The 15,733-nt window shown below is 37.4% G+C and overlaps 1 protein-coding gene across 2 annotated transcripts in view; it reads right to left on the bottom strand.

Moving 5' to 3' along the window:
* kif20ba (kinesin family member 20Ba) overlaps positions 1-15,733 on the bottom strand; it is a 44,383-nt gene that overhangs the window by 13,779 nt on the left and 14,871 nt on the right. For both annotated transcript variants that reach the window (XM_054600498.1, XM_054600499.1), the window contains exons 22-30: positions 15,229-15,351; positions 14,972-15,026; positions 14,452-14,577; positions 13,879-14,012; positions 13,171-13,326; positions 12,601-12,777; positions 9,575-9,691; positions 9,188-9,295; positions 8,197-8,406 (exon numbers count right to left, since the gene is read on the bottom strand). In XM_054600498.1, coding sequence (XP_054456473.1) covers positions 8,197-8,406; positions 9,188-9,295; positions 9,575-9,691; positions 12,601-12,777; positions 13,171-13,326; positions 13,879-14,012; positions 14,452-14,577; positions 14,972-15,026; positions 15,229-15,351 — 1,206 coding nt within the window. The remainder of the gene's footprint in view (positions 1-8,196; positions 8,407-9,187; positions 9,296-9,574; positions 9,692-12,600; positions 12,778-13,170; positions 13,327-13,878; positions 14,013-14,451; positions 14,578-14,971; positions 15,027-15,228; positions 15,352-15,733) is intronic.

Below are 15,733 nucleotides of genomic sequence, written 5' to 3'. Positions count from 1 at the left end.
TATTTCTGTCCCTGAAATGACATTGGCTTTGAGTAGCTTAATACAATAAACAACACCCACTGTACAGTTTCTCAGCTTCCAAAGGAGTAAATAAAAATAAAAAGATGTAAATGAAAACATGTAGTTATTGTGGTGTACAGCCTGTGCAGATCTAAACTCTCTCTGCAGCTACCGTCACAGATGTGTCAGCTTTCTTCTGCTCCCCTTTTTCTCTCCTACATTGCTTTTTATTGTTTCATCCAACTCCCCACCACCACCACCACCACCACCACCACCAACACCTCTGCTTGCCTGCCATTTTCATCCGCCCTCTCCTCTATCCACCCTGATTTCCTCTCTTTTCCTCCCATCCTCCTCTTCACACTTGTGTTCCCCCGGGTGTCTTTGTCCGGTTGGGTACTCAGCGTTACTTCAGCCTATATGCCTGCTATTGTATGAAGGCTGACAGGTCATTGATGTGTTGACACTCCTATGACCCTTGGGCCCTCGACACTTCAAACCCCCCCCGTATCATTTTTTCTCATGTGTTCAGAGGAGGAAGGCTCCATTGCTTTCCAAGTGGAAACTGGGTCATTGCAGCAGCATGAGTAGGGGTGTCGGATAGGGAACAAAGTGTACGGAAAGAAAAATATATACATTTCTATGCAGCTGAAACGATTTTGGGAATCCACATTTTAAGTTTATGGGATTTCTATTTCATTGTCTTGCAGTTATGGACAACAAAAATATTTTTTTTTAAAAAGGGATGTGTTCATAAATGTTGACTGAAGAACCCCAGATCCCAAGAATACAATTTGACATCACATCCCTCTGGATGTGCTGTTGAACCCCTCACCAACAGAAACATCTAGATCTTTTTGTGGGATTTTGATGTCACCTCCCTCCCCTGCTGTTTCTGTTCCAGTTCTCTCTCTTGAACCGAGGTCAGTCATGAAAACAGCAGTCATCAGTGGAATTACTTTGGGGGGGGGTTTCATCACAGAACTTTCACCTGGCTATAAATACTCCCACTGCTGGTATCAAAAGACAAAATGTCATCATACCAGCAGAGTACAGGGAGCCTGAGTCAAAGAGCCTAGTTACACTGACCGGGCCCTATACGTTTCAGCTGATGAACTTTTTAGTCTCTTTGCTCAAAGTCTGTTGAGGAGCTGTCAAAATTCTGGAATCAGTAAAGCCAACTACAGGTTTGGCACTATGGATGTGCGAGATTAGTCAACTAGTCGATTAAACGCTTCCATCCACGCTGGTCAGAACCAGAATAGTCTGATAATCGTATCATTTTTTTTAATTTAAACCTTTTTAATGACCAGGGATGTCAAAATATGACATTTTTATATCACAATTATTGCTAGTCATCTATCCATGTTTAAATGAGGCGGAAAAAAACGTTTTTGGTTTTATTGATGAATATCAAAAAAGGGCATAATTACCTCTCTGCTATCGGTTTTATATATCTGTGAAAACATCTCCTTCAAGCTCCCCACCAAAACTACATTTTGATTATACCACCTCATGATAACGTTATAATTTACCTTTGTTTACTGAATAAAGCATGAGCCCATCCTCGTGTAACTAAAGGGAACCTCACTATGCTAGAACAACAGCTCTTAGCTGTTTCTGCCATCGTTACTAGCTTTCCTCATTCTGAGTCGAACACAGATTTGTTATTCACAAAGTAGCAATATCAGGAATCAGAGACTAGAAAGCATTAACGCTGATCTCTGATCCCATATTTGTTCTGAATTTAGGCCTTTAATAATAGTTAGTAAACATTGACATACTATGATGGTTACCGTATTTTCCGCACTATAGGGCGCACTGGATTATAAGGCGCACTGTCAATGAATGGTCTATTTTCGATCTTTTTTCATATATAAGGCGCACCGGACTATAAGGCGCATTAAGCGAAACAAAACAGTCAGTCAGTCAAACTTCCTCCACTTCCTACCATTGATTCATTAACGTTGAATTCTCTCGCAGCTGCTCTATTCCCATGTTCTACTGCGTGACTGACAGCCTTGAGTTTGAAGTCCGCGTCGTAAGCGTGTCTCTTGACCGGAGCCATGTTGGGTCCTTATACACACACACTGTAATATTATGGTGAAGCACAGTGTGTATTACTCCGCGACGCTCCTGACTACGGTGGCCGTGATGCTGCTGCGGTGCGGCTTTGTAGTTTACTAAGTCTACTAAAACATGTTGACAGAGCGCCGTGTACCACACAAAACCGCTTCGAGGTCAGTAAGCACAACCAGAATTAATCCATATATAAGGCGCTCCGGATTATAAGGCGCACTGTCGTTTTTTGAGAAAATTAAAGGCTTTTAATAGTGCGGAAAATACGGCCTTATATATTTAAATTTTCAAGTTCTTATTTTTAAAATACGGTATATGTATCATCTATTATCTTTATTTAATGTTTTATTTTCTTTATTTTTATTATCTTTATTTAATGTTGATGTTTTATTCTCAATATTTCTATTATCTTTATTTAATGTTTTACCAATGTTTTATTCTCTTTATTTAATGTTTTATTCTCTTTATTTAATGTTTTATTCTCTTTATTTAATGTTTTAGAGAAAAATAAAGGCTTATCTTTATTTAATGTCAATGCTTCATTCCCTCTGACGTTTTAATGTTTTATTGGCTTTAGTGAGTGGCAGGACTGAAACACACAAGACAAACTGGCGCACACACATTATGTGACTTGCACAGTCTGACGTTGGGAAACCAAATATTATTCTTTTTACTTTGTTTAAGTCATCCAAGTCTTTCATTTTCATGAAAAGATTTGTTTTAATCCATAAAAATACAATCCTTTGAATTGTGTGTTTTATGGATTAAAACAAATCTTTTCATTAGTAGTTTTGATGATGTAATATTAGAGGTAGATTGTAAACAGGTAATTCCCTCTCCAATATCTATTTATACAGATGTGAAAACATCTTTTTCAAACAACCGTATTTATCTCAAGTTTCTGAACAACACTCAATTTCAACACGGATTGGTTGTTCACAGTGTAACATCATCAGAGATCAGCAACTAGAAGTTCATAAATGCCGATGTCATGATCGCATATTTTACTGAATATTGGCGAATAATGATCGTCAGTATAACTTTAAGTCACACTGTGATGATAAACGTTAAACTGTGTGATTAATCTGTGGTTCACATGCGTGTTGAACCACGATACAGATGCCGAATAGACAGCGGTCCGTTACACCTGCAGTGTCTACAGAGGGCAACAATGCAGAAATCAGGGCCGCATAGATATTGTAGCTTCTTCAATTCTTAACTCAGCCGCTCCTGACTCACTCCCAACCCATTGTGTTCTCCTGGACCAAGCCAGCCGCCATCCCCATAATCCACACAATAGCTGCTGGGTTCAGCAGTCCGTCTGGTTCTGTCCTGATTGACTGGATTGGCCAGCAGAAAGGGCTGCATTCATTGTCATTTGTTATATTCAAAGATTAGATTTTTGGTTTTCGTATGAAGCTTTGAATGTCAGTGGTGCTGTTATGTTAGACCATCCCGTTATTACAGTTGCATGCTGGAGAGTAAACACTTTTTTGACCGGAGTGATGCCAACAAATATTGATTGAAGCCGGATAGTCGATTTTGGAAAATGATTACATGTATCTTTTTGAATTACTTTGACTTTTAGACTGAGGACCGCCACAACTGACATTACAGAGACGGCGGAGAGCGCTGTGTTCCTTGATGTTTCAAAACAAAACAAAACAAAACTTCTCCTAATAGTTATTTTCAAGTGCAGGTTTGATGGGTAAAGAGTTACTCAATAATGACCAAAATGTTTCAGTAGCCACAATTTACCAAAACTATAAGGGCATTGAATGTGATGTCGTTTATTTATTCTTTAGTCAGAGTTTTAGAGGGGTAAACCACTGTGTCGCTGATTTTATACTTTATTTTAGTTCGACAAACATCTTGATCAGCTGCTTGTGTTAAGTCAATATTAAAGGTTTGGTTTCTTTTGGTAAATAATAATTTAAAAAAAAGTTTGCAAGAAAACATGTTGATATTCCCTAAAGTTAGTTATAAAATAAAAGTAATGGAAACTCGGTATCGCTTATGCTCTAGTTTTACAAAATTTGAAATCAAACCCTTCAAAAGTTACATGAAAACTTCTTTCTTTTGCCTGTACCTTTCAAACTGTTATTCAAAAACACTTACATGAGCAACGTGGTTTAAGTTGATGCATCACACAGTTTCTAAATAGCTTTCCTTTTGGTGCAATCTCAAAATGATTTTCATCTTTTATTCAGGAAGGTTCACTTCCCATGAGTGCAATGTCACGTTGCATCTGGGAAAACTGATTCTGAAGAAGATTTACATAATGTCAGTAATTACTATTTTGGTTACTTTCAGTAAAAAAAAAATAATACCAAGGTATCATATGCTGACTGCTGCGATCAAAATGCCCTGCTTTCACTATTCAAACACTTTGATGTGCACACCAGTTCTGTAACTTTATTTTAAAGAAATGTAGCATTATTTACCCCTAAACGGATACCCCTGAAGTGCTGAAGCCATCAGATTTTACAAACTGCTCTACAGAATGCATACGTGACTTAATCCCCTTTTAAATTAACATCTTGTTTAGGTGGTTTTCATTATTAACTATGAAAAAAGGAAATTATGGTGTGTGAGATGTGAAATGTGTGCCAAATACACCCCTACGATGTGATGCCATGTATGAGGATCTTTTTTTTCTTTTCCAAAGTTTCTTTCTGAAATTTTCTGCTAAATCAATGCAAACCAGAATGCCCTTTACATTAAGTAGATTTGAAATGGACTCAGCTGAGTCAGTTTTATTGTTTTTAATATGGTATTCTGATTTGAATAGCATTCATGCCCTTGCCGTTGGTGACAAAATGTTATTCAGTACAGCCTGTTGTTGTCACTGGAGGTGTGCAAATTGCTGTCAAGATATTGCTAACAAGACCCTGAGCAAGGGTGTCAAACTGATAAACCTGCACCTAAATGGGATGGCACCATAACCTCGACCCCCTTTAAACATGGGGGGGATGCATCACCAAGGGATGATATGCTTAAAACAACTATCAACTCAAGATTACTACTTCCTTGGAATATAGAGTAAAAACGTCATTGTTAGAATTAAGCATATGTTAGTTTAAAGATATCATGTCATTTAATTAGACATTGTCAGTATATTAATCCTTTAAATTTGGTTTTACTTTTAAATCCAAGACTGAGTTGAGTACAACTGTACTCAGTAAGATTGGATCAACCAAATGTGGTTTAAGTTATCACCATAATATTAATTAATAACATTTACTAATATAACGATCAAAAACTTGGATGAAGCACAAAGGGTGATCAAACCGAATAAACTGAAATATGAATAATAAAGGTTTTCCACTGTAAAACAAAAGAGGAAAAAACTACTTTTCTTCGCTGGACTTTAATTGCAGCTTGCTCAAAATCATAAAGTTGACTGCAAATTTATAAAAGGATAACAGCAAAAATGCATTAAAATATGAATTGGCTGGAAGTCATAAGTAAAAGTGTTGTTCACAGTGTTGCGTTGAGTGAATACATGGGACAATGTTACCTCATCCTTATGCAGTATAATAGAAAAACAAAATATGCAACAAAATAAAAAATAGCTTGTTTGCAGGTTAACCGTTGATGCCATATATAATGAAGACTGCAACCATTATCAAGCAATCACTTAAAAGCTGCTACACTCAACAAAGTTCATCTCAACTATGAATATCAACCAAAAGAGTGTCCTTTATTCGTCCTTTTAATATTATCTTATAATCATGCTGGTTTGCCATGCATGAAATTGGCTTGATGACTTGTATTGCAGTTGCTATTAAATTAACTTTATCAGTATAAAACTTAAAAAACACTGAGGGCGTGCAAGAATGAATAACCGGCAAAAGGTGTTTTAATGCCTAAAAAAAAAAAGCAGCACGTCTCAAGCACACCACCACTTGGGATTATGTGGAAACAAGGGAAATTCAGTGTTTTGGAGATGAGCAACAAGCATCCAACAGTGAAATTACAATAATGATTATATCTAATATAACAGGGCTTTACTATGTAGATAGGTATTAAACAATTGAGTGGAGCACAATATCCACAATCTAGAGGACAAAATGAAAGTGGCAGCAGGAAAACCTTGACTGGTTTATATACCTCGTCTGCCTTTTACTCAAATTTGGAATTTTAACATTCTAAATTTAATATTGTCAAGTAAGTAGAAATTATAGTTTATGATTGCCATTGCAGTTGTACAATCTTGTACTTCACATCTATCATAACAATTCTTATTTTGGCATTTTCTAAATGCAGATATGTAGGCGTTTTAAGATGCATGCCAAAGGAGAGAAAAAAAAAAAAAAGTATGTGATTTCTGAAACAGAGGAGTTGTATAATCTGCAACGAGCATCAACGTTTGCAGACTGTGACAGAGGAACAGTGATGTGAAAAGTGAACTGTACCCAAACTTGTGTTTCTCCAACTGGGACGCTTGTTTGAAGTGTTCTCTAAGGGGAGTGAGAATGTGTGTTTATGCTTGTGCAAGTGAGTAAGTGGTATTTATGATTAATGAGATTGTTATTTTCTCACACATATGACGATTGTATGTGAGTGTGAGTGTTTTATCTATCTGCAATGTTACCACTAAAATATTTTTTCCCCCCAGGTAACAACAATATTCTGTCAAAACAAATTCACACAAAACACATGCGTATGAATCAAAAATATGGCCTTGAATCATATATTACACATTTTCTTATTTAGACACAAAATACTTTTAGTTTTAGAAGAAGGGAAGATAGTTCTGCGAACCCTATGATTTGGCAGAAGTCATATTTTATTTTCTATCTATCATCACTCATCGTGTCAATTTATCATGAAAAATATTGAAAATTGAATGGCTGCTAAATTTGTCTTTAATTGTTTTCTCTACTAATTTCTAATTATACTGTATACGCATTTACAAATGAAATAATGAAATAAAATGATCATGAAAATGACCTGCAATGGTTTTCTTCTTATTTGGAAAAATGAATGTGCTGCTTTCTGGACCTTATTTATAATAATATGTAGCGTCTTGTGAACAAATGCAGTACAAATGAGTATATTCATGTTTTGTCACATGCCTTTGGAGGCCAAAAAAAAGCCTACCTCCCCTGCATTAGAAAGAAAAAACAAATTAACATAAGTGCAGCCACACTGCAATAAATCAATTTCTAGTGAGGGTGTCCTGAAAACTGACTTTACCCTGTTCACTCTCCAGTGTAGTTTCACGTTTCTACAGTCCGTCACACTGTCTGCTCATTTCCACAGAAACACTTTGCTTTGTTCTGGGATTAGTTTAACACAATGTGTGACTTACATTTGGTTTTACAGAACATCCATAGAATCGACCAGTTAACAGGATGTTAACTGTATTTCCAAATGGCACAGTGGGATTGGGTCGTTGACCTTGTAACTTAACCTGGTCACACATTGCCTACATAGTTTACAATTTGCTTTTGTTGAGCATTAAATGATCACTGTCCACATTAAGACAATATGTATGCAATAGATATTTTTTTTGTTTCAGGTCTCTTGCTAGATTCAAAACCAAGATTTTGTTTGCACACAATGACAACCAAACTATATACTTTTTGTTTTTAAACCGGTGCAACCATTTTGATGGGAAGCATTTTGAATTGGCCATGTCCTGGTGTAAAAGCAACAACACCAATCACAACTGCTGTTGCTCCATTCTTAAGAGTAACTGTTACATCCTGCAGTGTTTCAAAGTGACATTTTTTCCACAGAACGTGTGACAAATTGGTAACTATCATCGCTGAAAATAACTGAAAAAGCCAATCTCTGAGGCTCTTGTTGCACAGTTGTTTTCTAGTTATCTAAGGAGGATTTATTTTTAGGAAACCTAGAGGGGAACATGGTGTACAATCTCATCTCTGACTGTGAGATGATTTCACGTGCACCATTTTTGGGACACAGATAGTGGGAAATGTATCAACGATGGGCAAAAGACATGAGAATGTTGTAATCGATTCATAACTTAAAACTCCTCAGTGATGAAATTGTTAATTCATCATTTTTAATAACCTTTGGATAAGAAGAAGAGTTTAACGCCTAATGAAAGGGTGGACAAGCTGCTTTTGTTTGATTGGATCTTACCTTCTCCATCTCTCCGCTCTTCCTCTTGCGTGCTGAGCGTGTAATTTTGACGGTGACAGAGTTCTCCTCTCCCTGGCGTCGCAAAGCCATGCGGTTTGGCTGCAGAGGGCTGAAGGAGATCTCCAGCTCGGGCCGGGGGAAGCGGCTCATCCTGCCGTTCTCTGTGGAAATCTCAGAGGAGTCTAGCACTGACGGAAAGCCAGCTGAGCCCTGTGGGACCACACATGAATTAGATAGATTAAAGGTCATTTCCTGGTCACTCGAGAGAAAAATGTGTCTTGGTCTGAGAATACAGTCTGTGATGACATAAGTGTAGAGGTGAGCCACCACAAAAGCTAAAGTATCCACACCTGTGGACTGTTGCTGAGCAAGATGGCATCCAAAAAGGTTAAGGCTGACAAGTGATGTAACCGTCTGTCTGATGCATACAAAAAACAAAAAAATATACTGATGCTTCTGAGCCTTAAAAGAATGGGGGAATTGGAAATGACTTTCTGTTGCAAATATTCATTATGATGAGGTTAACTGGCCACATTATTCACTTTTGTCTGGAGTTAATGTCTGGCCAGCTGTTGGCTCACTGGAATATCTCCAAAACAATTTGACTGAGTTATTGTGCAGACCAAAACGTGACCAGTAACTAACTCACTTAACGGTTCGGCACGCATGTGAACAACGGATTAACTACACAGTTTAACGTTAACCAACAAAGTGTGAAATAAAGCTTTATTGACTACCATAATCTGCCGATAGTCAGTAAAATAGTCAATGTCAGGACATCGGCATTTATGCTTTTCTAGCTGTCAACTCCGATGATGTTACATCGTAAACAATCAATCCGCGCTAAAGACCAATGAAGAAGGTTTCGTTCAGTTACATTAGGATGCTTTCAGGCTCTGTTCAGAAAAAATGAGTATTGATTCATTGACTTGATTCATGGAAAAGACCACAGAATCATCTTTTCCATATTCATATAACCTCATGAGCGTACCTGACTGCTGACTGACGCTCTGGTGTCCCTCCTTCCTCCTGATTTCCTGTTAATGGTTTCACACTGGGGTTTTCCAACCAATGTAGCAGGGCTCTCATTGCTTTTAATCTGTCACAGACAGAAAACAAAATTTAAAATCACATGAATAAGGATTATAGTTGAGTCTAACATTCAAAACATGTTAATACATTCAATACATTATTTAATGGAATTTTACCTACAAAAGAACAAAGAACATAATCCTATGGATTTTAAAGTGCCTCCTCCGTTTCTGGAGTTTCTGGTCTCTTGCATACAGATCCACAAATCCTTTAATCCACAGGTTAAGGTTAAAAGATGTAAAAAAATAAATATTTAATTTAGGCTGAGTATTCCTTTGAGACTAACCTGTGTGACTGTATCCTCCTTTATGGCCTTGAGCTCTTGTTTCAGTTGTAAGATCTCAGCCTCCCTTTCAGACAGAGCAGCCTGCAGCTCTGCCACGCAGACGCCATCATCACCGCTCTGTAACAGGAAGTTCATGGACAGTGAGGATGTGTTCTGTTCCCAGCCCTCCAATGTTATGCTTTTCAACCAACATGTTATCCAGAGCTTTAAACAATTAATAAAATAGAAAATTAGATTAAAACACCTAAAATGGAAACTTTACAGGAACCGTAATGAGACATTTTCAACTTAATAACGGATTACTTATCTGTAAGAATCCCCCAAATTAAAAGTAATTTTCATCTCAAAATTCCAACAGTATATAAAAAAAATGCATACTATGCACAAATATAATTTCCATTAGAAACTTTTCAGCAAATAAGAACAATTTACTAGTTATTACTTTACACTTTCTAATCATATTGTATTCAAACAAAATAAAATAAAATATTGCTTTTCTACACAAAGCTTTTCCCTAAATATGAAAGTTCATATTTAGGGAAAAGCAAAAATAAAGCCACTAAACAGTTTGAGCGGGCGTGGAACCATGGAAACGTATATAAGCGTGGCCAATATCCCTAGGCAAATGTACAAGATAACGCAGTCAGTGGAAAACTCTGGCAAGATTGTGCGGTACGTGAAACAAATGATGGAATTGCTTCTAATGCACCATGACTCTGTTTCCTAATCCTCATCTCTCCCTGAAAACATGAAATGCATTAGTGTTGACAGAAAGCAGTATGATCGTGGAGCAAAATATAGTGTTGGTTAGGAGTGATGTATGGCAAGAAATGTCTTTAAATGTATGAACTAAATGATAACTCTGCTGTATTTAGACTTCAGAAGGTTCCCAAAAGTTTCGAAGCACTAATGTTCACCCTCCTCAGATGGGGAAATGATGCTGATTAGTACAGAGTTACTAATTTAAATTAAACCAATACAAGCCACGGAGAAAATTCCATTTTATGAAGCTTATAATTTTCTAATATTTGTCATTGCATTAAACGCAAAAGGTAATTTTGATGCCATAAATACATGAACTTCGCATTAACCCACCAATTTAATAACTTTCTGAAAATGTTAATATTAAGTCAAAAAAGTAATTTTTCCAGTAATTAACTTTGCTAAATATATAAATATTTTTTTGTTGCCAAAAAAAGTAACACAAATAGTTGCGTTTTGCCTCAACGTTACAAAATTGAGAAAATCCCAAATAAAAACACAGCGGCTCCATTGGCTCGGAGAATGGACCTAAAGTAGCCTTAAGATGGACTCCAGCTGGAAGGAGGAAAAAAGGGAGGCCAAAAACAAACGGGCAACAAAGAGGATTAGGGATTAGAGAGAGTCATTAAAACTACACAAACAGGCCTGGTAATCAGACAGGGCATCCAGTGTCGTCTTTTGGTACTTGTTAGTTAACCAACCCCCGTTGCTATAGACGAAACACGGTTGGGTACTTAAGAAATACTAAAGTTCAACACTCTTCATTCAGTTAGTGGTGTTTTTTTGCTTTGGACTGCATGATATTAAAAAGTCCCACATTTAAATAAGAGGTATAGAATAAAATACACATTTCTCTTTATACTACACATTTAAGCAGCTAACAATTCAAGACAATGTAACCAAGTTGTGTGTAAAATATCCATTCAATTTAGATTCGATTTTTAAGGCCATGACTGGATCCTATAAGTTTAAATGTTATTTTTTGATAAGAATTTTTTTTAATATTCCTTTCAATAATCTGTGTGTGACTAGCACTGCAGTTTGAATGTTTCACTGCTGCGACAGGTTTTTCCATTCTGTTACATGTATCGAGTGTCCTTCATATCATTTGTGGGTTTTTTCAGAGACGCCTGAATAAAACTTGCTGCAATTTCTCATCCAAATTTTTTTCCAATTTATTTTGGTGAATCGTTACAGCCTGCCCTTCACACTGTCCGTTCTGTGGTTTTCATGGGGAAGCTGTCTGGTCACAATGAAAGAAAGAAATTATATTATTTTGTAAAAATCAAGCCTTCGCCCATTGACAGCTGGGATCGGCTCCAGCACCCCCGCGACCCTTAACTGGATAAGCGGTTATGGAAGATGGATGTAAAAATCAAAACAAAAGCTCAGTGAGGAAAAAATGTGAGAGAGCATAGTGCCCTTTAATGAAATGTCATGTATGTGGAACAGAGATACAGCTCCAAGTGCACAATGCTGAAACACCTACAAAACCACCTGCAATTCACCTGAGAGGACAGAAAGAGGGAACGAGTCAAACTCGTGACCCAAAGCTTAACAGGCTCCTCAAATGTGTGACAAAACTGGAAGAATGTCTTTCACCAAGTACACGCATCTGTTGTGTAACATTACAAGAACCAATTAGGAAAGAGAGTAATCACAAGTTATTCTTAATTATCTTCATCTGCTGCCCTTTTCGGAAGGAAGAAAAGGGCAGCGTTTGAACCCAGTTTGTGACAGTTTTGGTAAAGTTTCTGGCTGAAAGATGTTCTGCAATCAAAGGGTCTGCTCTCCAAATAAATCCTTTCTAAAGTGTAAATCAACACTGAATGAAATGGGGCAGAACTCTGTTGATGTGGTCCCAACTTTCAGTAAAGTTTCACCTCTGGCTGAAACCACATTGATTTCACAGCAGGTGTTTTGGTTTGACAGATGGGAAAGAATTGCTCTGACATCATTGATTGGAGTGTGTAAGAAGGTGAAACATACTACTGGGATGTCTCAAATAGAGGAGAGCAGCTACTATCTTTAGTTTTTGTTTCTGAAGGTTGAATAATCCATTAAAATCCTCAAGACTGTATACACAAGTGGGATGCTATCTGACTAAGATGTGAGACACTGATATCCTTCCTCTCTTCCACCTCATCTCCATCGCCCCTTTAGCTGAAGCAGGTCTTGCATTTTTCGATGTTTCACTGAAATTCTGACAGTTTACATCTCCGGTGCGTGGTCCCTGTATGTGATTCAATTTATGTTATACTGACCTCTTGTGGTGGCTGTGTGTTTTTTTGTTGTAGCTGTTGGATGAGTTTGTCTTTCTCTGCTTGGCTGGAGAGAAGCTTCTGTAGCTGGACCTCCAAAGCTGCTACCAGAGTGTCTCTCTCCTTCCTCCACTTCTCCATGATCTGCTCCTTCTCAGCCAGCTGGGATGACAAGGACTCCTGAAGAGAAGGGGAAATGTACATACAATATATGTGGGGGGAAATATTTTTTTTACTGTATGTGTGAGAGAGATAAAGAAATACGGAAAAGGAAAATATATATTTATATATTAATATTAGAATGGAATCAAGGTTATTATGATCATTAAAACATTACAAAAACAAACATGCTGATGAATTAAAAAATGTGGGATTTGCTTTTCTTAGTCACCCGAATCAGAAGGATTTCTCCTCTGTACAGTGGCCTTTTGGGACATTTCAGAATTGGCTTAAAATGGTCAGACTCAACAGGAGGTTTTTTTTAGCTGCTGGTGGACTTCAGCTCAGCTGTGCTTTGAGATTAATTCTAACATAGTTGGTGTTTCACGTGTTTGCATATCATCCTTTTCCTACCAACTGGCTCTGCTGTCGAGTGTAGCGTTCTCTGTCATCGGCAAACTTCCTCATTTCCCGGTTCCTTTTGTCCTCGGCCTCTTTAGCTTGGCCAATCAGGGACAGCTTCTCCTCCAGCCACTTTTTCCGTTCGGTTTGGTGTTTCTCTGCACACAGCTGTACACAAAATGTTCTTTTAAAAGGATGTCAGTTTAAGTATCTGGAACACTTTTAAGGTGAAAACCCTGATAAATTGCCTCTATCAACAAAAAGGTTGGTACCCGCTACAATTGTCTACATCAAGATAAGCTTCACTGATCTGACAACAGACATCAGTCTTCCTAGTTCTTATTAAAGAACCTCAGAACATATATGTGATCAGGGTGAGTTGTCTTTTTTTACTGTAATTCCTTGTTAGAGAAAAAAATGTTTTTTGTTCTGTACTGTTTTAAGTACTGCAAGGTAGAAATGCATAGAGGGGATGTACAAATACGGTTCTAAGAACTATGTGAATAACTGAGAATCTTCACAGACACACATCAATAAAATAGTCTTGATCTATCAAATTTTCAACAGGGATGATCTAATTATCTATAATCATCAATATTCCTATTGGAATGTTAACCTTTTTAATGTTTACTTCCCTCAAGTTGCATTTCTGAAAACACATTTCTGTTCCAACCATGTAAAAAAAAAAAAACATTTTGAGAACCTTTCCTTCATTACTACCTTCAAGCTTTCCTGAGCTTGGGCTGTTTCCTGTTTGGCCAGTTTGATGTCATCTGATTGGCCGTCAACTTGATTGTGTGTGTCTTTTCCACGACGGTCCTGCTGCAACAACATCGCTTTCAATTTCTCCACCTCTGTAACGGTTAAAACCAGAAAACAAGACACTTAAGAATAGAGTTGAAAACAAAATTAGTACTTGCATTCAAAGAAACTAAAGTCATTTTAGTAAAACTTTATAAAACTTAGGAATATAACTTTGTCATTACTCCGCCTCCTCTCTTTTCGACCTCATAGTGACTAAACGCTGATTTACAAACTGAACTTACTTTGGTACACAATTTAAATGTGTCATTACTGTGAGGAAATACAAATTTACTCTAGTGTCAGTACCGAGACCAGTTTTATTTCATCTCTTTCATGAACATTCTGGTTTCTCTGCAGCTTTCAAGCATAAGAGGATTAGACTAAGCTGTCCAGAGGCCAAACTCTTTTCAAAACAATAAAATCCATATTCCTTTCGCTATGCCCCTGTTTTCTTTTCATGTTCTTTCTTTGATTTTTCAAAATCCTCACCACTAGAGATTTCCTGGATGGTATTAAGTTTCTCCTCCAAGACCTGCTCCATCTGGTCCTGCGTCTCCTCCTGCTCCGTCAGAGCTAAACGCATGTCCTCCATCACACGCTCCTTGGCTTCAAGCTCTAAAAAGCAAAAATAACACAAAAGGTGCAGGTTTACACGTGAGAACGCCATAATCAACCGAACGAGCACCAGGACAGCCATACTTGAGGATTTGTAACAATGAAGGCTGTGACAAGTTTACAAGTGTGTATCATTCGGTTTTGATCCGTTGGTCAGACAAAACAAGCAATCTGAAGATGTCATCTTCAGCTCTTGGACATTTTGAGAATTCTTTACTTTTTTCTTAAATTGTTTAAAACCAAATTATTAATCTGAAAAAAAAAAATAACAATAATCATTTGTTGTAGCCTTTTAAAAGAGTGGGCAGGGAGATTTAAATGGCAGTCACCTTTCCACAAACATGACTAAATGTTTTTCTTTTATGAAGCACAAACAAAGACACATATTGTTTACCTTTACAGGCCTTCTGGTAGAGCGTCTGGTCGGACTTGGTCTCAGATGATTGCTCCTAGAGGAGGGAAGGAGACGGAGAAATGAGGTGAACATTAAGATGGCACATCAATAAAACAGTATGGAGGAAGCCGAAGTAAAATACATTTGATTGCATCCTGGCACACAACAGAGAGAGGGTGCTGCTCTTCCAGGGCAACAAGAGTTTCTAACCTTCATAGATTTGTTCTGGTAAATGCCAAAGGGACGGATTATTTTACCACTTTGAGTTGCTGAATGGTTCGGTCTCTGGAGGCAACGTCACACTGGAGCTGCTTCTTGGCTTTCTCCATGTCGGCCAGCTTTTGCTTTAAAAGCTTTTCCTCTTCTCTCATGGCAGAGATCTTCAGGAAAAAAAAAAAAATGCCATTATAGAAAAATGTAATAAAAGCTATCTGCTGTTTATATCAGTGTCTTATTAATATCCATTGATCCGATGTTTGTGTTAAAGTTTCCCTTAATTTAACTTATCTTGATCACTGTTCATCTTTTCAAGCATGGATGAAAATGTTTACAATAGTACAACTTTAAAAAACATAAAAAAAGTTGAATCTAATAAATAAACGGAGTGTGTCCTCCGTAGAGGCTCTCGTCTCCGCTGTCCTTTCTTTACACACTGGATCTATTTTTGTCTCAGAAGCTGGTGACTCTGAAGCGTGACATTTATTCGTAAATGCTTTAAAATGCCAACTTTTGGCAAAGGACTTACTGACTTTGTTTCAAAGA

Source organism: Anoplopoma fimbria, chromosome 6 (assembly GCF_027596085.1).
Source record: "Anoplopoma fimbria isolate UVic2021 breed Golden Eagle Sablefish chromosome 6, Afim_UVic_2022, whole genome shotgun sequence".
Classification (NCBI taxonomy): domain Eukaryota; kingdom Metazoa; phylum Chordata; class Actinopteri; order Perciformes; family Anoplopomatidae; genus Anoplopoma; species Anoplopoma fimbria.
This window is presented reverse-complemented; position numbering and strand designations above follow the sequence as displayed.